The sequence below is a fragment of the Lobosporangium transversale genome (genome assembly GCF_002105155.1).
Source record: "Lobosporangium transversale strain NRRL 3116 chromosome Unknown BCR41scaffold_5, whole genome shotgun sequence".
Taxonomy (NCBI): Eukaryota; Fungi; Mortierellomycota; class Mortierellomycetes; order Mortierellales; family Mortierellaceae; genus Lobosporangium; species Lobosporangium transversale.
This window is the reverse complement of record NW_019028983.1, coordinates 98,279-117,971: the sequence shown is the minus strand read 5'-3', so window position 1 is coordinate 117,971 and position 19,693 is coordinate 98,279. Positions and strand designations below refer to the sequence as shown.

Genomic DNA, 19,693 nt, shown 5'->3' with positions numbered 1-19,693 from the left:
GACATCCTCAGATTAAATCGCTTTTGATCATGGTATGTCGCATCGACTCGGGAACAATAGATATATTGGGTTCGTTTGATTGATTTTTTCAGGATAACGTTTTCTATGGTCTCATAGTTGGACATTACCAAGCAATTTAAGGGTCGGGCAATCACCAGCGCTTTTAATCTGAGTGATAGATAAAAGAGAATGCGTTATTTTTTATTTTTATTTTTAAAAAAGCCTCTCAATTTATCAATTATCAATTCTATTTACTGGCACATTGATGAATTATTAGAATGAGACATTGCATAGCACTTTTCTTATCATTTTAAAGGAGATTTTTTATTGTTTTATTTTTTTTTTTAAATGAATCTGCTCTCAACTCTTATAGACGTTCAACACTTTGAACCCCCTTTTTTTTAATCTTTCATTCCTCCATCCGAGAAGACGAGAAGAGTGAGAACTGATCTGGAAAAATTGGCCATGTCAATCACCCAGTTATTTTATTTTATTTTATTTTTTTCCTTTTAGAGTCATTTAAGTCGGCTATTATATTATATTATATATATATATATATATATATATATATACATATTAGGGAGTGCCTAGAGCGGAGTAACTGCTTTCCAATTGTTCAACCTCTTATTCATGTCGCGAAACGATCAATGCAATTTTAAATAGTACTGGATATATATATATTATATGATATATATAAACATTTATCTAATTCATGTAACAAAAAATCGTCATTGGATAGCCTATCGATAGCCATAACTAAAGAAATGATACCAATCATTTCTCAACTCGTAAAAGAGATGATAACATTATTGAAGTGGAGACTAGCACGGTAACTTCATTCCCCGGTCGCTTATAAAGAAAGGTTGGTTTCAAAGATTTTATTTATTTTTTTAATTGCATGGTCTTCTGAAATCGACTCAACCCAGGCACCAAAAAGTGATTAGGAATTTTTTTTCCTGTTTCACAAACCTTCCAAGATCTCTATAGACATTTTAGTTTTGGCTTTGTTATTGTAAACGCAGATCAATAAGGACCCTAAGGGAATAAGAAAATGGTGACATTAATAAGCTCAATTTATTGAAGCTTAATATATATGTATATATATACAGTATATACACATTTTTCCTTATGCATGTGGAATGTGTAAGTGAATGTGAGACGTAGATTTGCAGAAGACGGATAATATGGAAATTATAAAAACGTTAATAAAGAATCGATGTGGGGTCGCAGCTCGTGTGGAGATTCTTTTGAGAGCACTCTCGAAAAATAGATGAGACAATATATAGAATAATCCCTCAGATGGAGTCCTTTTCAGAGTTGAGGTTTTTTTTTTTTTTTCTCAATTGCTTCGTGATGATAGTTATTTTATTGCTTTGCAGGACCAATTAAGTCAAGGAAGCATAGATGGAACAAAAGAACCAACTTGGGAAATCTTCCCCTGATGCCTTGATATGTTTGAGTGTATATGTGGACTGCATGCGACAGTAAAGCTCTTAAAAGAGATAAAGTGTAACAGAATTAACGCAAACAAACAAATAAACAAATTGGTGTCCGTGCCAATGAACAAAACAACGCGCTCTGTTATTACAATAATATCATTTACGCGTGGCCATTGACATGGTTGTACAGAAAATTGTCATTTTGTTGAAAGCTTCATGGGTTCCACATCCCAAAGGTAGCGTGAAAAACCCTTGCCATGCTCAGTCTAGCCTTTTCACTATTATTACTATTATTATTACTATGACTATTACTATAATTATTATTATTACTATATTATTACTATTGTTAATATTAACAGCCCAAAGAAAGGGTACAAAAAGCGAGTCATAGACATGAGGCAGTGTCCGCATCAATTCGAATACCAAGTTCAAGCCATTGATCGGTTTGTGGTTCATATCATGTCCGTTGTATTCATTTTATGATCTACACAATAATCCATACCTCATTATCTCTTTCTATGATCTACATGTACAAGATGACCATAATTCGTGAAACTTCATCATTTACTAATGCGGTTTTATTTTCCTGATCATCCGTCAGCAAGCACGCGATCATGTAAGGACCCTCATGCCAACGCTTTGTGAGTGACCCATGAAAAACAAAGCCATGAAGGGAAGAATATGTTTTGTGAAAAGCGATATTCTCGCTCTTTTTCCCCTTTCCTTCGACCATTGGCCCATCTTAACATCATTACTCAACTTTTCAGTACCTCAAAGTGCCCTTTTTCACCCAATGGTTGGCCATAATGCCCTGAAAAATAGCGCATCTCCTTTGTGTAATTTATAATTTTATAATTATATATAAACGCTTTAAAAAGCTCAAATCCGGAAATCTTAATTCACATATATACATCATCACGCTTTTTTTTTTTTTTTTTTTTTTTTCAAAAAAAAATCCAGGTGATCTGTGAGCAACTGTTGTAAACTTCATTAAAAGCCCTAGCATAATATATATATATACTATAGGTCCACGTACAAAAAAATATAATTGTAGTCGAAAATAGAGGGACCAGAGGGATAGAGATCATAAAAAGAGTATGGATTGGAAGCACCCTGATCTGCAACGGCCCAAAGTCAAAGAAAAAAAAGAGGGATGATCTATGAGCATGTCGACTATTCATATAGTGCGCTTATGATAGCCAATGCTCATTAGATCCATCAATGTTCCCCTGCATACATTAGCAGAGGTATCGATGTTTTACCCGGGTCCATATCGTCTATCGAAGTTTCAAGGACCTCATGACCTTGATCCAGGCACAGCATAGCTTCTACGCATGTTCGAGAGCTTTTCTCTTTACCCTAGTAGTAAGTAGTTTATGATGTCTATTTGTCCTGTTTATTTCAACACACGTATGCATTCGTTCCAGGGGTATTAGTCACCAACATGTGTTTAATCGTGTATGCAACTAGGGAAGAATCATCAGGTTGCGTAGATCCTAACATTCCACTGCGCTATTGTGTAGTCTCCATATCAAAGTGGGTTGGATCAATGGAGAAGCCAATGATACGGGAGGTTTTTTTGGAAAAAAAAAAAAAAAAAAAAAAAGCGGACATTTAATATTCGCAATGTTCAACGCAACAAGGTGATACGCATTGCTATCGCTATCTAGTGGTTACTAAAGTGGCAGATCAGGATTTGTAAATTGTCTTTTTGTTGGCTTTTTTTTACGACTGTCTATGTCTACAGAGCGAGGTAGAAGCAGATAGAGATGATTCTCAACGATAACAGACTGAAGCTTCAAGTCAAATAAAAAAAAAAATAAAAATAAAAAACAAAAAGGATCGGAGATCGAGCTGGTATAAGCATATCGGATATGGTATATATATCTGTATAGTTTATTACAGCTTTTTCTATTTAAAAAAAAATTGTTATCGAGGTTAATCTTGTAGCCTTGGTTCGCTGGTACGTCCTTATACAACATTTAAAGAGGATAAAAGTATTAAAAAAGAAACCAAACGAATGAATGAATGGGTAGGACACAACTCATTGTTCCTGAGTAATGTTATTCATGATAGGTGCCTGGATGGGAAACTGTCCGGAGAAAAGCAACGTGGAAAAACTGGTGAGCGATTTTTCATTTTACATGCTCGTATCGCTCGAGAGATGTCTCAGAAAATGATGTGATAGATCAGTGCACCTAAAAGATCCACCAAATTTCCTTACTCCTTACTCTCCTTGATCTACCAGACTATCAACATGTTTCCGTCTGATTCACAGGGAACCGTTGAAGGATAAGAGGCAAGTCGAAGTATTATTTACCCTGAATCGAGGTGAGGAGAGGCACAATGGAAAAGTTATCCAGGACAGTGCATGCACAGATGAGGAATAGAGTTCACATGGACTACAAAATGCGCTCATTGTTTATTTTTTTTAGATGAGGGAAATTGTTTTACAGATTGCTGAGCGACAATTCTGCTGTCCAAATGTGTAAATCTTTGCCATTTTAATTCGCTATCTTTGTAAATAAGCAAACGTATTATATAAAAATTGATCAGGGTTATTATTAAAAGTATATACTGTACACCGTTATAGATTTAGCCTATTCTCCCGTTTAGCCTTGGAAAAAAATAAACAAATCATCCATTCATTTTGCACGTCGACCATTGCGGATAACAAAACAGCAGAATGGACCAACTGTCAGAATGGTCTATATGAGACATGTAAAAAAAAAAAAGAAAGAGAATCATAGCGAATTGAATTGAATAGATTAAAAGACAATAGACAATAGCAATTTTAGGCCAGAGAAACTAGAGTAAAGGTTTGAGACAGACCTTTGGCCCTTTTTTTTCCCTCTTTTACACTACAAAGTGATGTGAGGAATTTTCAATTTCAATAGAGAAACATATTGACTATTCTATTGAATTGATTAATTTTACCATTTCTCCATGCACGCTCTGTCACCTAATCATTTTGCTCAACCTCATTTTTCCGTGCTTGTGCATCATCATTCATTAATTCGCAATTGGCTAGGATCTTTTTTGTATTGATAAATCCCTGCCTGGCACATCCATTTAAAAAGGCCCCCCATCCGCACTTTTTCTTTCTTTTTTTTTCTTCATCGTCATCTAATCTTTCCAATTCCTTACTGATACTCTCTTCACTCCTTCTCTCCCTTAATCTCCACAACGCTTCTCTACCCTCGTGCTGGGCTCTTTTCTCTCTCTTTTCTTCACGACCTCCCCACTCTACTTTTATCCTCAACAACGTTGCCTATCTTGACTTATTTAAAAATAATCACTCACTCTTTGTGAACTACCACTTCAACCACTCCCCTAAAATCAAAACATCCATATTAAAAAAAAAATGGCATCCAATCGTGCCGTTACCTCTGCCAAGGAGCAGACGGAGGGCCAGAATACCCCCTCTGGCACCAAGGCTTCTTCTGTCACCATCGATGTCAACGTCGCCACGATCGACGTCGAGGACTTGTACAACAAGGAGAAGTTTGACATGTCAACTATGGAGACAGATAACATCTTCCAATTGCTCAAGACCAGCGAAATTGGTTTGACTTCTGCAGAAGCAGATACTCGTCTCAAAAAGGTAATTACAATGATCATGATTGCGAGGGTGGAGACAAATTCAGCTCGTGTTACCACAGACCCTTCTGTTTGTGTTTGTGCTCTGAAATTCTCTGCCATGGACAAAATCAATCGTTGGCCTTGCAGAAAGGGGAAATCAACTGATAGCAATTTTCTGTATTCTTCCGCCTTCTCAATGAAATCTAGTTCGGTCACAATCGCCTCGAGCAAAAGGAGGTCAATCCTATTATGCAATTCTTATCCTTCATGTGGAACCCACTCTCTTGGTAAGTTTTTTCTCGATTGCTTTTGTTTAACTCCCATATTTATTTATTTTTTTTCTCACACATGTTTCTGATCCAAATTTTTCTTTAATACTGCAGGGTCATGGAAGCTGCTGCCCTTGTCGCCATTGTACTTTCCAACGGTGGTGGTGAGCCCCCAGACTGGCAAGACTTTGTCGGTATTGTTCTGTTGTTGATTGCCAACGCCACTATTGGTTATATTGAGGAACGTCAAGCTGGAAACGCCGTTAAGGCCTTGATGGCTTCCTTGGCCCCTCAGGCCAAGGTCAAGCGTGATGGTCAGTGGGCTACATTGGAGGCTGCCAACTTGGTTCCTGGTGATGTGATCTCAATTAAGCTTGGTGATATCGTTCCTGCGGATGCTCGCCTTATCGAGGCTGTCAACGTCTCTATCGATCAGGCCGCCTTGACTGGTGAATCTTTGCCCGCCAACAAGAAGAACGGCGATGAGATCTTTTCTGGTTCTACTGTTAAGCAAGGTGAAGGTGAGGCCGTCGTCATCGGTACTGGTTCCAACACCTTCTTCGGTCGTGCTGCCAAGCTTGTTCAGATGGCTGGTGATGATGTTGGACACTTGCAGATCGTTCTTGGTCGCATCGGTCGTTTCTGTATTGTGTCAATTGCTATTTTCTTGGTCATCGAGGTCATTGTCATGTATGCTGCCTTCAAATACGATTATCGTCGTGGTATCAACAACGTTCTTGTCTTGCTCATTGGTGGTATTCCCATTGCCATGCCCACTGTTCTGTCCGTCACCCTTGCTATCGGTGCTCGTCAGCTTGCCGAACACAAAGCCATTGTCACCCGCATGTCCGCTATTGAGGAATTGGCTGGTGTCACCATCCTCTGCTCTGACAAGACCGGTACATTGACCTTGAACGAGCTTACCATCGATATGGCCAACGTCAAGACCTATTCCAATGTCTCTGTGGAGGATATCATTCTCTACTCTGCCTATGCCTCTCGTGTTGAAAATCAGGACGCTATCGATACCTGCGTTGTCAAGTCTCTGCCCGATCCTACGCTCGCCCGTGCTGGAATTGAGCAGTTAGACTTTATTCCCTTCAACCCTACTGACAAGCGTACTGAGATCACCTATCGCCGTCTCTCTGATAATACTGTTCATCGTGTCTCTAAGGGTATGTCTTCCATCATTCTCGACCTCTGCACTCGCGACAAGACTGAGGCGTTAGTTGCTCAGATGCATGCTGATGTCGATGAGTTTGCTCGCCGTGGTCTTCGTGCTCTTGCTGTCGCTATGGAGAGTGTCCCCGGAGGTACTAAGGATGCTCCTGGTACTGGTTTCACTCTCATTGGTCTCTTGCCCATCTACGATCCTCCTCGTCACGACACCAAGGAAACCATTGATCGCGCCCAGGCCTTAGGTGTCCAAGTCAAGATGATTACTGGTGACCAGCTCGCTATTGCCAAGGAGACTGGTCGTCGTCTTAACTTGGGTGACCATATGTTCAACGCCTCGGTTCTTCGTGATGGTCCTCCAGCTGATGATAACGTCAAGTCGAACACTGTTGATGAGCTTGTTCTTGAGGCTGATGGTTTTGCTGGAGTCTATCCCGAGCACAAGTATGATATCGTGGCTCGTCTTCAGAACTTGGGTCACTTCACTGCCATGACTGGTGATGGTGTCAACGACGCTCCTGCTCTTGCCAAGGCCAACGTCGGTATTGCTGTCGCTGATGCCTCTGATGCTGCTCGCTCTGCTGCCGATATCGTCTTGACTGAGCCTGGTCTCTCAGTTATTATTGATGCCATCTTGGGATCCCGTCAAATTTTCCAGCGCATGCGCAACTATTCTGCCTACACTTGTTCGATCACCATTCGTGTTGTCCTTACCTTCTCTATCATGTGCTTCGCCTGGAAATTCGATTTCCCTCCTTTCATGATCCTGATCTTGGCCATCTTGAACGACGGAACCATCTTGACCATCTCTAAGGATCGTGTCATGCCTTCGCAGTACCCCAACCACTGGGACCTCAAGGAGATTTTCACTTCTGCCATTGTCTATGGTATTTACCTCACTGCTTCGACCTTGGCCTTCTTCGCTGTTGCCTACCACACTAGCTTCTTTTCGAACATGGGTCTCGATTCCTTTGACAACTCAAACCAATGGAAGCTGCACTCTATCATCTACCTGCAGGTTTCGATTCTTTCTCAAGCCTTGATTTTTGTCACTCGTTCTCAAGGCGTCTCTTTCATCGAGCGTCCCTCAGCGATCTTACTGCTTGCTTTCATCTTTGCCCAAATCATTGCTACTTTGATCGCTGTCTATGCTAACTGGGGTTTCACCCAAATCCAGGGATGTGGTTGGGGTTGGGCTGCTGCTGTCTGGGTCTGGAACATTGTCTGGTACTTCCCCTTGGACTTGATCAAGTTTGGTCTTCAGCGCCTCTTCAAGCCTACTCTCAAGTCCGTACAGGAGAACCAGCAGGAACTCCAGTTGGCCCGTACACGCTCGACTCGCTCCTTCTACTCCTCTCACTTCGACCGCTACACCAACCAGCCTCGCAACTTCTCACGCAAGAACTCGGTTGGTGGTCCTCTTACGGCCGATGGCAAGTCCTTGGGCATTTCTACACACGAGATGCGTCGCTTCAGCACCATCCAGGCTGCTCAAGTCTCGAATGCTTTAGGTGCCGGTGGTGCTGCAGGTCCATCACATTAAGCTCCCCTCCTACTCTTTCTTTTTTTTTCTTCATCCTTTAATCCACCCATCCTCATTTTAGAACCATAATTTAGTATCTTTTTATTTTCATTTTCATAATCATTCTTTCTGCGAGCAAAAAACAGTGCTTTATTCTTCTAAACAGTGTATAATATAAAACGAATAAAAACAGGTACACAAAAGTTACAGAAAAAGGGTTTTATCCTCTGTCTATGTCTAATAGGTAAATTTTTTTTTATTTGAACACAAACTATGCGATCACAGTCGGTTCCGGTCCTCGTGGGAAGAAAATTTTATTGTTCACTTTCGCTCATTAAAAAAATCCTTCCTCCTACACTCTACTCAACATCCTTCACTCTCTTCCAACATCATGCTCCGCTCATTCATTACTCGTGCATCCCCTGTCCAGAGTATTGCCAAACGCGCTCTCTCGACTGGCATTCCCAAGGTATCCACCTTTTTTTTTTTTTTTTTTTTTTTTTGCATTTATACTTCATCGCATCCAAACCACAACCTCTGCAAGTTTATTTTGCCACTTTGAAGAGAAATAAAAAGAATCAGTTCAAATGTTCAAATGTTCAAGTGACCCGACATGACATTGACAAGCAACACCAAATAACATGCCCTCTTTTTTTTTTTTTTTTTTTTTTTTAGACTTCCCCACTTTGGACTCTTGGCCGTTTGAATCATGTTGCTATTGCTGTTCCAGATATTGATCAGTCTACAGCTTTTTATCGCGACTTGATGGGTGCAAAAGTTAGCGAGAAAGTGGTAAGCAGCTCCGACTTCGACATTCTTTCTCTTTTTCTCTTTTTCTCTCATACTCTTTCTCTTCTTCTTTGCAAACTTACTTACCGCATGTCTTTTCTTTTTCTAATCTTTCTTAGCCACTACCTGAGCACGGCGTTTACACAGTCTTTGTAGAGTTGGGCAATACAAAGATTGAGCTTCTTCATCCATACGGTGAGAGCTCTCCCATCCAGGGATTTCTCAATAAGAACAAATCTGGAGGTATCCATCATATTTGCATCGAGGTCGATGATGTCACCAAGGCTGTGAATGATTTGATGGCAAAGGGTATCAAGGCCTTGAATCCTGTTCCAAAAATTGGCGCTCATGGCAAACCTGTCGTGTTCCTGCACCCTAAGGATTGTCATGGAACCTTGGTTGAACTTGAACAGAGTTAGACAACAAATTAAATAATACATATAATGAAGGTCACCAAGTGTAAAAAAAAAAAAAAAAAAAAAAAAAAGCGCTGATTTTAATATATACAAATGGTGAACATGTTTATTTTGCTCTCAATATGTCTCCACCTCAAGTTCAAAATTATCCAATTGTTGAAAGTACTTGATCCGATCTTGCTGTGTCTTGATTTGCGATTCGGTCCATCCACCCTTGTCTTTTTTCGCTTGCTTTCCTTTCTCTTTTCCTTTGCTATCTTTCAAGTTCATCGTCATTGAAGCGGCTGAAGACTTTGAAGGATGCTGATTACGTTTTGCGATGGACGTAGACGTCTCCGACTCTGCCTGTACTCGGCGCTTCTTGTTAGGCGCACTGGCTAGACGTGTTGATAAGGCTGTAGCTCGCTTAGTTGGAATACCACGGCGTGGCGCCGCTTTTTCTTCTGCTCCAGACGATGGCTCTTCAGACGAAGACGCTTCATCCTCTGAATCCATCTTATGATCGCTCTTATTACGAGTAGATCGCCAAGAATTTGCTTTCTGCTTCCTTCTAGGGCGCGGCAGCATCGCTTCGAGCTGCTCTGTCAATAAGAAAGTTTTTGTTCTTTGCTGTGGTCGCGCTCCTTTGACAGGTACAGAGGACGGTTCCAAAGAAGAAGGTGCTCCTGCTTCAGGCTTTCTCGGGGGAGAGCTTTCCATTATAAATGGTGATAACTCAGGGCTCGACGAGATGTCTAGCGGCATGAAGATTTTGTTTTTAACCTTCTTTGGTGTGGATGGCGCTGGTACGGACGTTCCAAGATCCTTTCTATTAATGTTGTCACTGCTTTCCTTATCTTCAAGTTGCTCGATTGGTGAGCTTGGATTTATAGGCGACACAGAAGTCCATCCAGGCATTTTATTTTGTAGATCCTGGTTGTCCCGTACAGAAGTAGCTTCGCTCGACAATGTCATCCTTTCTGTTTTGTAGGAACATCCTTCATCTTGAGTGACATCCAAGCCTAAACTCAGCTGGCAGGCCATTTGAATATCTTTGTTCATAGCATCAGAGATATCGCTTCCGTAGCTATAGGAAGCAGTCGATATCATAGAAAGATCGGGTTGATCTACAGCCTTTCCTTTACCCTTAATATCGATCTTGTCTTTTGTGTAGCCTCTTTTCTTAGTTGCGGTTCTGTCCACGGCGCTCTGCTTAAGCCTATAAATAAAACCATCGCTATTAATATTGTTGCGATTCTGCAAAGGTTCTTCATTACTCTGCTTCATCGCATTTCCAGATGTTGTGGTATCTCTCTCGTTGATGGTAAGAAGCTTTGATTGAATGCCGTCTCTCCGCTGGAGCAATCGATCCACTTTTGCGAACCCAAAAGGATCATCCTCTTTCTCTGCATCTTTATCACATAAAGCTTCGGATTCTGGGTCGATGTTCATTAGCTGGTGAGCATTGTTATTGATGTTGTTATTGCTATTGTGCCCAGACTCAAGTGGTTCCAAGTCTGCGAGAGTCAGACCTGGCACGTTGCGACCAGAGTGTGTAGATGTGGGCAAGGAGCTGCTAAAGACCGAAGGGACCCATTGAGTAACTTTGTTGTCAATTTTCTCTGACGTCCCTATTTCATCCTCCAAGTCAAACAATAATGGTGGGGGTGGGGGTGTGAGCGACAATCTTGAGAACAATGAGGAGTTGTCTTCATCATTTTTTTCGTCCCAATGACGATGACCCTTGTCGTTATCCTGCCAATTATCCCTGATGGTTGTTTTGGTATCGTGTAATGGTACTACGGACGACACTGTATCCAGCTGGGTATCAGAGGACACGGCCTGTTGGTCCCAGTTGTCTACCCCAGGTTTTCCTTTGGTCAAAGGCTTTGAAGAGCGTAGAGTGCGGTCAGGGATGACTATTGTATCAAATCGTTGCCAACGAGGTTTTTCAACCTCATCTGTTGCCGCGGTTGTCGTATCTGCCATTGACAGGTCTGCAGTTGTAGACACTCGTGCTCTGTCCTTGCCTCCCCGCCGTGCCGCTCGAGTTGCCCGGGTGCTTGTTGTAGTCTGTGATGGCGAGACCTTAAGTGATTCTGAATCTGGTGTGAGATCATGGACAGCCGCAGGACCTGCTTCTACTACTTCAGGTTCATCGCGACCGCCATGGAGGTCATTTTCTTTTGCGGCCATTGTTTTTTGTGTTCTGCGTGTCGTCTGTCGTTGATTGGGTATTAATGAGGTCAAGGAATCATCGGGGAAAGTCGTGCGTTTTGCTCGTGTGGTTGGCATGGCGACTAAATAGAAAGTTGGTATAGTTGGTAAAAAGGAAGGAAAAAGAATAGAAAAGTGATGGTGGCAAAATTTTAATATTTTAATGCTTGACAGCTTCAGGGTTATTAATGTCACAGTGACTTCAAACGTATGAACATCTCATTCATTTCCCTATCCAAGCTACTCATGTCTTTATTCAATCCCACTACTTCAAGCATATAAAACTGACATAGCTCAAAAAAAAAAAAAAAAAAAAAAAAAAAGCATAGGGAAAACGGAAAAAAAAGCTTTGGGTTATTCCTGCCACAAAATATCTACTGATTGCATTTCAGTAATGTAAGCTATGATGGAAATATCTATAACCGATTGCTTTCGCTTCGTTGTCGTGACCGAATTTCATCGTCTAGGGCCACAAGACCACATACTGATCCAGACCGAAACAAATCTGCTACTGAGAGTGGATTCGATATTTGACTATAATACCGCTTGTGACGTCTTGCGTTCTCTGCAGAAGGGACTGAGGACATTGACGACGATGAAATTCCTGGAATGGGTGAGAAATTACCATAGTTCCCGGTATACACTCGTGAATCAGGAGGTATTGACAAGGGTTGGAGTTGTTGTTGCGTCATCATGCCTCCTTCTTGTTGTTGTTGCTGCTGTATCATCCTCTCTAGCTCTCTTTCTTTGGCACGCATGGTCTTCTCAGCTTGGACTAAAAGGGCCTTGATTCCTTCATGGTTGGCATCCAGCGCCATCTTATAAGCCGCACCATCATCCAATCGATGATTAGCGCCATACTGGAGAAGCACTCGTACAGCGGCCTCATGGCCATGTTGACATGCTAATTGCAGTGGTGTTCCTTCATGAATGTTGACATCTGCTCCATGGTCCAGTAGTATTGCAATGATGTTATCATAGCCTATTCAGAAGGGGGGGAAAAAAAAGCAAAAGTAGAGAACCACCGCTGTTATGAACCCGAAGATGCGAGTTCAAAACAAAACAAAGAAAAAAAAAGATTCACTAGCTAGAAAAAATAGATTTTCTGGGCTTACCTTGAGACGTTGCAGTTCGTAAAGCACTACAACCTCCTAGCATCGTATCTGCACCGCTCTCACACAATACTTTGACAGCCTCTGCATGTCCAGCCTCTGCAGCTTGTCGCAGAGGGGCTCCATTCTTGGTTTCGATGTTGGCACCTGCTTGGATTAACAACTTCAAAATCTCAACATGTCCCTTTTGTGCGGCCACAAGAATGGCCTCCTCATTGAAGGCATGAACATCTGCCTCATATTCCATTAATAACTTGACCATCTCCACGTCATTTCCACGGACTGCATAACGTAGGGCTTTATCAGCGTCCTTTTGTATAAACAATCCTCCTGCCATAACCCTCCTAGCTCTCCTGGTCGAGGGGATTGAGCTTTGAAAAATAGATACCGGAAATGTCCCTGGTCCTGAGACTGCTGTCCGTTGCTCGATTTCCAGCTGTTGCACAATAGCACCTCGAGCTTCAGCAAAATCGAGAAGTGCCTTAACAGTACTACAATGTGATTGCTCATATGCGGCTTCGAAGGCCTTGTTCAGACCACTTTCGGAAGGTATGTAGTCTGGCTGCTGAAGGAGGATTGCAACGACGTCTTGTGGTAGCCATAGAAGTGATTGGCAAAAGTTGATACAAATGTGTTAAGTCCATGCCTCTTTGCTTTGAAATAAGGAACGAAAAACTTGATTATCCCCCCCCCCCCTTTGACACATTTTTTCTTTACCTCGACAGCCATTCTTAGCAGCCTCTCGCAAAAACCAGTCAGATCTAAACCTCAGATCAATCCCTGGCTCACTGTTTTCTAGTAAATGGCAGACGACATCCACGTGGCCCTTTGAGCAAGCCCATCGGAAACTATTATGAGAAAAAAAAAAAGAAAAAAAAAAAGGGCTCATCAGAAATATAGATCTTTATAATCGCAGATACTGGAATGGACCTATCTAAGCAGTCGAATTTCATGCGAGGTCGTCGATAATGCTGGCAAATGCCAAGAAGATAATGATGACATGTGGACAATTTGGGTAATGAAAATTTTGTTTGATAATAATAATGATAAATGATTTGCTGCGATGGTCCGATAACCTTGTTCTTCATTTGCGCTCCGTCTCATTTTGAGTCTGGCACGATGCATGATCAAGCCAATGGACTGGTTTGACAAGAAAGTACAAAAGGCAAACACTCTGGTCTTTCTTTTTTGTGTAAATGTTCACAAGTGTTGTTTGTGGGGGGGGGGGGGAATGTCGATTCCCTTTCCTCTTCAAACCCCACATTCATTTTTGATGTCAGTGCATTGTTTTGATCCACGCAAATAGACTTGATTTTTTTTTTTTTAGCACTTTTGTGTGGTGTGTCGTTATCGTCTCCTTGATCTCCGCCCAACAGAATTTGAGCATGCAAAACATTTCAACTAAGCAAAAAAGAGGCGTTCCACTTTTTTTTTGTCTTTTTCATGGTGATGCAAGGAAGCAGACAGACTGCTCATGATGATCATGGAACTTTCTCCTGATAAGATTGTTGTTGCACGCAAGCGAGAACAGTCCTGCTTTCTCCTCTCTTCTCGTCGAAAAAAAAAAAAAAAAAAGAGGGGAAGAAAACGAAAAAAGAGGGGAAGGAAAAATCCAATAAAATAAACAACATTAGCATCCAATACATAACCTACATAAATTCCTCTGGATCACGATAGACAGCTCCCATAGCAATGAGAAGCAGGACAACTGGGGAGTCAAGGATTGATCTTGTCAGCTTGTGCAGCTCAACAGTCTTACGGGACAACACCTGGTCGGGACCATGGAGAAGCCACAAATACTTGGCTCGTAAAGATGGTGATCGCGAGAGATTGTAGATCTGACGACAGCTTCGAACAAAGTTCTTCGGTGCAACCAGTCGACATAGAATCTCTTGCAAAATTTCTGTTGGAAGATCCAATAATTCTGTTGGTTGCGATTTTAATGCGGTTGTTGTTAAAGTCGTCGTACTTACTGCGCCCATCTGTCTTGGTGTTGTTGTCGTTGTTTGATCAAAGTCGGTTCCGTTGACCATTTCAGCAACAGTTTGAGCCCTATCTGCGATCTCCTTAGTTGGAGGAAGAGGTTCGAATGAGATTGAGTATGTACAATGAGGTTCCTTTTTCTCTTTTTGATAATGTAATGAACTTTTAAAGGAAGCGGCTGTAGGTGATGGTGAGCAAGATGAAGCCGGTGAAATTGGAGCTGAGCAAGGCGAAGATGGTGTTGATGATGCGGGTGTGGAGGCTGGTGAAGGTCCTTCGGATCGTTGTGATGAGGAATTAGAGACTGTTGGAGAGTGTAAGCAGCATGATGAGTCCGAGACAGTACCAGTTGCAAACGGCCATGAGCTGACAGTGGTGACTGTTTGTGTTGCCGATGTGGAGATTGTTGCTGCCGTTGTTGCCAAGAGGGTATTGATAGGAATGGAGGTGGGTTGCTCTTTAGAGTGTCCATCGAACGAAGGGATAGCCGGAATAGATCCCTCAGAGAGTCGTCGCATGCTTCTAAGACCAGTGAGAGGCAGACCTGTAGTGGCGACAGTGATGTTCCTAGATTGAACCTGGCTTTGTGTCTGACGGAGATAAGGGCGATTCTCGCTGTTTGAACTCATGGTTGTGAAGTAGATAAATGTGATAGAAAGTGCTGTTGGAGACTAGAGAGGAGTAATCAAAAGGTGAGAGTGCAGTTAACAATCAGCAACACAGATAAATATAAAGATATAGATGATGGCAAGGAATGGAAGAACAGAAAATGTATGCAAACGCAGGGTAAAAAAAGGGGAGGGGGAGTGTTGCAGGTGTTGGAGCGTTGAGAGAACAAAGTAAAAAGGAAAGCGATGGGAAAGAGAGAGTGAACAGACAAGACGCATTGTGACAAAAAAAAAAAAAGAAAAGAAAAAAGCTCGAGTCACAAGTTCATATTGAGTTGCAGAAAAAAAAATGTTTGAGCTCAGTCAATTCAATCAGACACTGGCTCGCTCGTTGCTTATAAACACAACATCCGTTCACTTCCCCTTGCTTTGCGCTCTTGTGGCACCTTCGTCGAGGGAATTGCAGATTTTGCTGTCTCTATTCTCTATTTCCTCATAACAAGGAATGAATGTGGGCGTGTGAGAGCTCAAGTGAGCATTGATTAGAGTATACTGGATAAATGTGCCAGCCTTGAAAGAAAAGCAACTACTCAATATCTATTAAGCCGATACTCCATGAAGAAGGAAGATGGAACCTTTGGCAGAAATGGTTTATTAATATTTGCCAGATGATGTTACTGTTGTCATGATGCAACGCATATTACGCTAAGCTGCATTATAAGCTTGCATGTAAACTTTAGCTCCATTCCGTCAAGTCAAGTAAGTCTAATGTCATAAAAAAAGTATTTACTCGGAATGCAAACAAACGCACAACCATCGACAGAACATTTTTTATCACGAGAATTCTAAAAGATTGGTGGCGGTCTGTCACGCCAAAAGTCCAAATTGTGGTACAACGTTTTAATCAGATCTAATTGTTTGTTGTTATTTACGAGGTCGTTTTCTCTAAGATGCACCACCAATTATCGCGATCGTAGCCCGATTGCACTATGGACGCCTTGTTGGTCCTCACCACTAATTCCTCGAGCTCACCCTTCTGGAAAAGATGATAATAGCGATTATACACAGGTGCTGCTTCAGATTCCTTTGCAGATGGCTGGGTTTGTTCATTTTGTACATTGGTCTGCTGTATGGCATTTTCCCTAGTCGACGCAAATTCCTCAAAGGTCAAATTATGCGTTGTGAGAACCTTTTGATCCTGATCTTTGTCGGCCTGGTCGCTCTTCATCTTTAGCTGATCCAGTGGTTCGTCAATCGATGAGGCCTCGTTGAGACTTGTCATCGCTGTTGTTACTGCAGCTGACGATGATTGTGATGATAATGACGTGGAAGGTTGTTGATGAACATTCGATCTTTCATTCCTTCTGACGCCCTGTGCTCTGGACTGAGTCCGATCTCTTGACTGTTTGGGTTCTGCCTTTTTGGGCATTGCCCAGGGTACGAAGACATCTTGTACATTCTTGTCAAAGTCTCGTTTACCCGATTGTTCCAATGCCCAAACGAATATTAAGACCTTCGCTCCAACTCTGACGACCCTCAAAATTTCTTCGATGGCATTAATGCGGCGTTCCGGAGTGATAAAGTGGTGAATTACAGCAATGGAAATAGCAAAATCCTGTATTCAGTGATTGTTATATTCATGCATAATAAGGCGATGCAGAGGTTAGTGGCTGAGTACGGTCAGAGTGTAGATAGCAGATATAGAGGGCAGTACGTGGATCACTCACAAAAAACTGTGGTCGGTAAGGGAGTGCGAGACCATCGCAGACCATGGCCTCATGACCACGTTCACTGCAAATACTAATCAAATTTGAACTCCTAATTCCACAGTAATGTCGGATAGTCCAGAAGAAAAAAAAAAAAAAAAAAAAAAAAAAAAAAGAGGAACATGTGGTCAGTACAAATCCATTCTTCATATTGTGGGTTTAATGATTGGCTTTTATTTCCTATTTGACATCTCTTACCTATCGGAGCCGATCATAAATAGGCTTGGATTGACACCAATGTACTTGCCATTGCCACATCCTACATCTGCCCCAACAGATCCTGCAGGCATGTTCATAAGAAACTCTTCGACAACAGGCCATGGCTAATGAAGGCGCAGTATATTTAGACATCAAAAGCCAGGGGCCGAAAGGGTGGTAGTAAGCGTAAATGATAGTACGCGCATAAAAGAACGCAGCGGCCATGCTTCGAAGCTCTTGCATTGCATAGCCCCTAGACTCTCTACTTTGGGTAACGAACATAGATGGTCCTGAGACTAAATAGAAATATATCGAGTTCTATTTTACCTTGTAGCGAGTAGCCGAGAAGTGAGGCGCAATAACCTGGTATACATTATGAACATATTCTTGCTCCTTTTGCTCCGGGGTCATACCTGGCTCCTCCGCCTGGAATGGCGAAGGAATGTGCAATGGATTCTTTTTGGATGTACTCATTTGGTTGATGAACGTTTGTATCCAAAAAATTAAGTTCCATTATTATTCATATTCCAATATTCATTGTATTATATATTGCATTTTTTCTTAAAAAAGCAGTCCATGTCCCAAGTATAATTTTCTACTACAATAGAAAACAGAATGCCATGCGGCGACAGTTACGGTTCTTGTGCAGCTTGAAGTGAATTAAGAACATGTACAAATATAATATCATTTATTGTAATATATTGTGTTTATATTGTATGTTGCTCTGTATTCTTCAAAGGTCCCGCTTTTTTTTTTTTTTTTTTTTTTGCAGTGCTGTGTTGCTTTGTTGCATTACATTACTTGCCAAGCGCAGCACCTTTCTCGCTTTCTCGCTTTCGAGTCTTCTTTTTTTCCTTTACTTCGCCCGAGCCAAACTGTCTCCTCTCTTCTCTTCCTTTTCCTTCTACACACGCTCTCTCTTTTATTCTCCTCACACACCCATCCCTTCTTTTGCTCTGTTTGTGCAAGGCTCTTGAAGCTGATTCGCGTGTCAAACTTTTTCTTTTTTCTTTTCTTTTTTTTTTTTTTCTACGGGACTGACATTCATTCTTCCATCCTCATTTCATTTCACTCGCTCTTTCTCTCATTCCCCCCCTTCTTCTCCTTCTGTCCGGATCCCCATACACATTCTTATTTATTTATTTATTGTCTCTTCCGTTCTATTTGCAACACTGAGTACCTTATAATCACCAGATATCACTGCGGCTTATACCCCTTTCACACATACCACCTCGCCAAAATGAAGGACGAGCCTCTCTCCTTCAAAGAGAAATATCTCAGACTACGTGAACGCTTTGATAGAGTGTCAGCGGTATGTGAAAGATGAAAAACAATCTGCCCCAAGTCAATCCATGCTTTGTTTTCTCTTTTTCTTTCTTTTTTGGGCGTTTCCCCCTTTTTTTTTTTTTCCTTTGTGTGAAACGGACGGACAAAATAGAAATAATAATAACCAAAACAAAAGGAAGAATGGTCCTGTCTTTGAATTGCCGTTGCAAAAACTATGTCTTGGAGGACGTTTGTGTGTACATTGATTCTTACCATCCTATCACCCCCGAAAAGCTTAGTCTGTTAAACAACCATATTAATGCAATAATGAGCACTTTCTTTTTGTTATTCCATGATCGCTATCGCCACTTCCTTATGCTTGCTCTTATAAATCTCACCAATGATTCTTATTGATGGTTTATTGGCCCATCTTCAGACCCAGCGCCAATATACCAACGACTTACAAGCTGCTCGTCTCAAGGCACGCAAACTCAAGGAGGAGAATAAGTAAGAAAAAAAAAAAAAAGAAAGAGGAAAACTTGTTGTTACCACGAACAAACACCCAATCAATGCATGATTACAATTCTTTTTTATGCTTCCTCTCCTGTCTTGTTCCCTGTTTTGTTTTGTTCCGTTCATTGTTTCATGCTTTTTTCCTTTCCGATTTTTTTTGTCGCATAATGGTTGCCACGTCATTCAACGCCCTGCCCCTTCCATGCATTTTTATTGTGTTCCTGACATCCTCAGTGCTCTTTTATTTCCTACAACCTAATGGCGCACGCGTCCCTTATTTAATTACTTTCCTAATCATTTATTTTTGTCCGCATTTTTCTTTCCGCTTCTTATCGTTTTATCATTCATTAGCCATCTATTGGATATCCTGAGCGACATGCAGCAAATGGCCGGGTCAGGGTAAGCTGGAGATCAAAATAACAATAAAAAGCGCTCATTGATAGAGTTTATTGTCCCGAGACATATTGCTTTCACCTAATGTTGCGCATCATTGCATATGACTAGTCCTTGCCTTCGATTTTAAAACTCACAAACATGTTTACATTCGCATTATAGGCTATCAAGTGACAGTGATACATCTTTCGATGACCTAAGCGACTTGGACGATGATGATGACGACGATTTTAAAGATGAGGGACATGGTGACTCACGTCATGGGCGGTCCAGCGCGGGTCGTGCAGATGTCTCTGATAACAATAGACAGGCGTTATCAGGCAGGGGCCGAAGAGGTAATCACCAGTCAACATCAGTATCGACATCAGTATCCGCATCCACAATCCAAATGAAATAGAACAAGCATAGCTCATCTCCAGAATAACAGTTAGCGAAATCATAAGCAAAAATCAAAATTTCAAAATC

At 41.6% G+C, this 19,693-nt stretch overlaps 6 protein-coding genes across 6 annotated transcripts; 3 read left to right on the top strand and 3 right to left on the bottom strand.

Annotated features, from left to right (window-relative positions):
- The first annotated feature begins 4,559 nt into the window (after positions 1-4,559).
- On the top strand, positions 4,560-8,198 carry BCR41DRAFT_347011 (hypothetical protein). Its single transcript, XM_022023007.1, has 3 exons — positions 4,560-5,043; positions 5,229-5,308; positions 5,405-8,198. Exons 1-3 carry the CDS (start codon positions 4,804-4,806, stop codon positions 8,007-8,009), a joined length of 2,925 nt encoding a protein of 974 aa, XP_021884630.1. The 5' UTR covers positions 4,560-4,803; the 3' UTR covers positions 8,010-8,198.
- A 142-nt stretch (positions 8,199-8,340) lies between these two features.
- Positions 8,341-9,235, top strand: BCR41DRAFT_419323 (Glyoxalase/Bleomycin resistance protein/Dihydroxybiphenyl dioxygenase). Its single transcript, XM_022029743.1, has 3 exons — positions 8,341-8,457; positions 8,664-8,780; positions 8,897-9,235. The coding sequence occupies exons 1-3, from the start codon at positions 8,380-8,382 to the stop codon at positions 9,194-9,196; spliced, it is 495 nt and encodes a 164-aa protein (XP_021884629.1). The 5' UTR covers positions 8,341-8,379; the 3' UTR covers positions 9,197-9,235.
- Positions 9,236-9,288: 53 nt separating this feature from the next.
- On the bottom strand, positions 9,289-11,498 carry BCR41DRAFT_347009 (hypothetical protein). The gene has a single exon (XM_022023006.1). The coding sequence runs from the start codon at positions 11,465-11,467 to the stop codon at positions 9,311-9,313; it is 2,157 nt and encodes a 718-aa protein (XP_021884628.1). The 5' UTR covers positions 11,468-11,498; the 3' UTR covers positions 9,289-9,310.
- Positions 11,499-11,712: 214 nt separating this feature from the next.
- On the bottom strand, positions 11,713-15,365 carry BCR41DRAFT_347007 (hypothetical protein). Its single transcript, XM_022023005.1, has 4 exons — positions 14,155-15,365; positions 13,219-13,349; positions 12,505-13,089; positions 11,713-12,371 (listed from the first exon to the last, which is right to left on the bottom strand). The coding sequence occupies exons 1-4, from the start codon at positions 15,111-15,113 to the stop codon at positions 11,806-11,808; spliced, it is 2,241 nt and encodes a 746-aa protein (XP_021884627.1). The 5' UTR covers positions 15,114-15,365; the 3' UTR covers positions 11,713-11,805.
- A 605-nt stretch (positions 15,366-15,970) lies between these two features.
- Positions 15,971-17,561, bottom strand: BCR41DRAFT_347005 (S-adenosyl-L-methionine-dependent methyltransferase). The gene is made up of 4 exons (XM_022023004.1): positions 17,384-17,561; positions 17,057-17,181; positions 16,820-16,910; positions 15,971-16,707 (listed from the first exon to the last, which is right to left on the bottom strand). Exons 1-4 carry the CDS (start codon positions 17,528-17,530, stop codon positions 16,021-16,023), a joined length of 1,050 nt encoding a protein of 349 aa, XP_021884626.1. The 5' UTR covers positions 17,531-17,561; the 3' UTR covers positions 15,971-16,020.
- A 528-nt stretch (positions 17,562-18,089) lies between these two features.
- BCR41DRAFT_347003 (hypothetical protein) lies at positions 18,090-19,642 on the top strand (the record flags this gene model as incomplete). Its single annotated transcript, XM_022023003.1, has 4 exons — positions 18,090-18,368; positions 18,759-18,829; positions 19,187-19,234; positions 19,391-19,642. Coding segments are annotated over exons 1-4 (421 nt in total), but the record flags the coding sequence as incomplete, so codon positions are not given.
- Positions 19,643-19,693: the final 51 nt, after the last annotated feature.

Bases quoted from the DNA above. Each gene is read 5' to 3' on its own strand.
- BCR41DRAFT_347011 (XM_022023007.1), top strand. From the start codon at position 4,804: ATGGCATCCAATCGTGCCGTTACCTCTGCCAAGGAGCAGACGGAGGGC. The intron at 5,044-5,228 runs GTAATTACAATG...AATGAAATCTAG, and splicing joins CAGATACTCGTCTCAAAAAG to TTCGGTCACAATCGCCTCGA. The intron at 5,309-5,404 runs GTAAGTTTTTTC...TTAATACTGCAG, and splicing joins ATGTGGAACCCACTCTCTTG to GGTCATGGAAGCTGCTGCCC.
- BCR41DRAFT_347007 (XM_022023005.1), bottom strand. From the start codon at position 15,113: ATGAGTTCAAACAGCGAGAATCGCCCTTATCTCCGTCAGACACAAAGC. The intron at 13,350-14,154 runs GTAGGTTATGTA...TTCTCATAATAG, and splicing joins CGTGATCCAGAGGAATTTAT to TTTCCGATGGGCTTGCTCAA. The intron at 13,090-13,218 runs GTAAAGAAAAAA...GGCTACCACAAG, and splicing joins TGCTAAGAATGGCTGTCGAG to ACGTCGTTGCAATCCTCCTT.
- BCR41DRAFT_419323 (XM_022029743.1), top strand. From the start codon at position 8,380: ATGCTCCGCTCATTCATTACTCGTGCATCCCCTGTCCAGAGTATTGCC. The intron at 8,458-8,663 runs GTATCCACCTTT...TTTTTTTTTTAG, and splicing joins TCTCGACTGGCATTCCCAAG to ACTTCCCCACTTTGGACTCT. The intron at 8,781-8,896 runs GTAAGCAGCTCC...AATCTTTCTTAG, and splicing joins CAAAAGTTAGCGAGAAAGTG to CCACTACCTGAGCACGGCGT.
- BCR41DRAFT_347009 (XM_022023006.1), bottom strand. From the start codon at position 11,467: ATGCCAACCACACGAGCAAAACGCACGACTTTCCCCGATGATTCCTTG.
- BCR41DRAFT_347005 (XM_022023004.1), bottom strand. From the start codon at position 17,530: ATGAGTACATCCAAAAAGAATCCATTGCACATTCCTTCGCCATTCCAG. The intron at 17,182-17,383 runs GTAAAATAGAAC...CGCCTTCATTAG, and splicing joins TCTCGGCTACTCGCTACAAG to CCATGGCCTGTTGTCGAAGA. The intron at 16,708-16,819 runs GTGAGTGATCCA...CACTGAATACAG, and splicing joins CTTACCGACCACAGTTTTTT to GATTTTGCTATTTCCATTGC.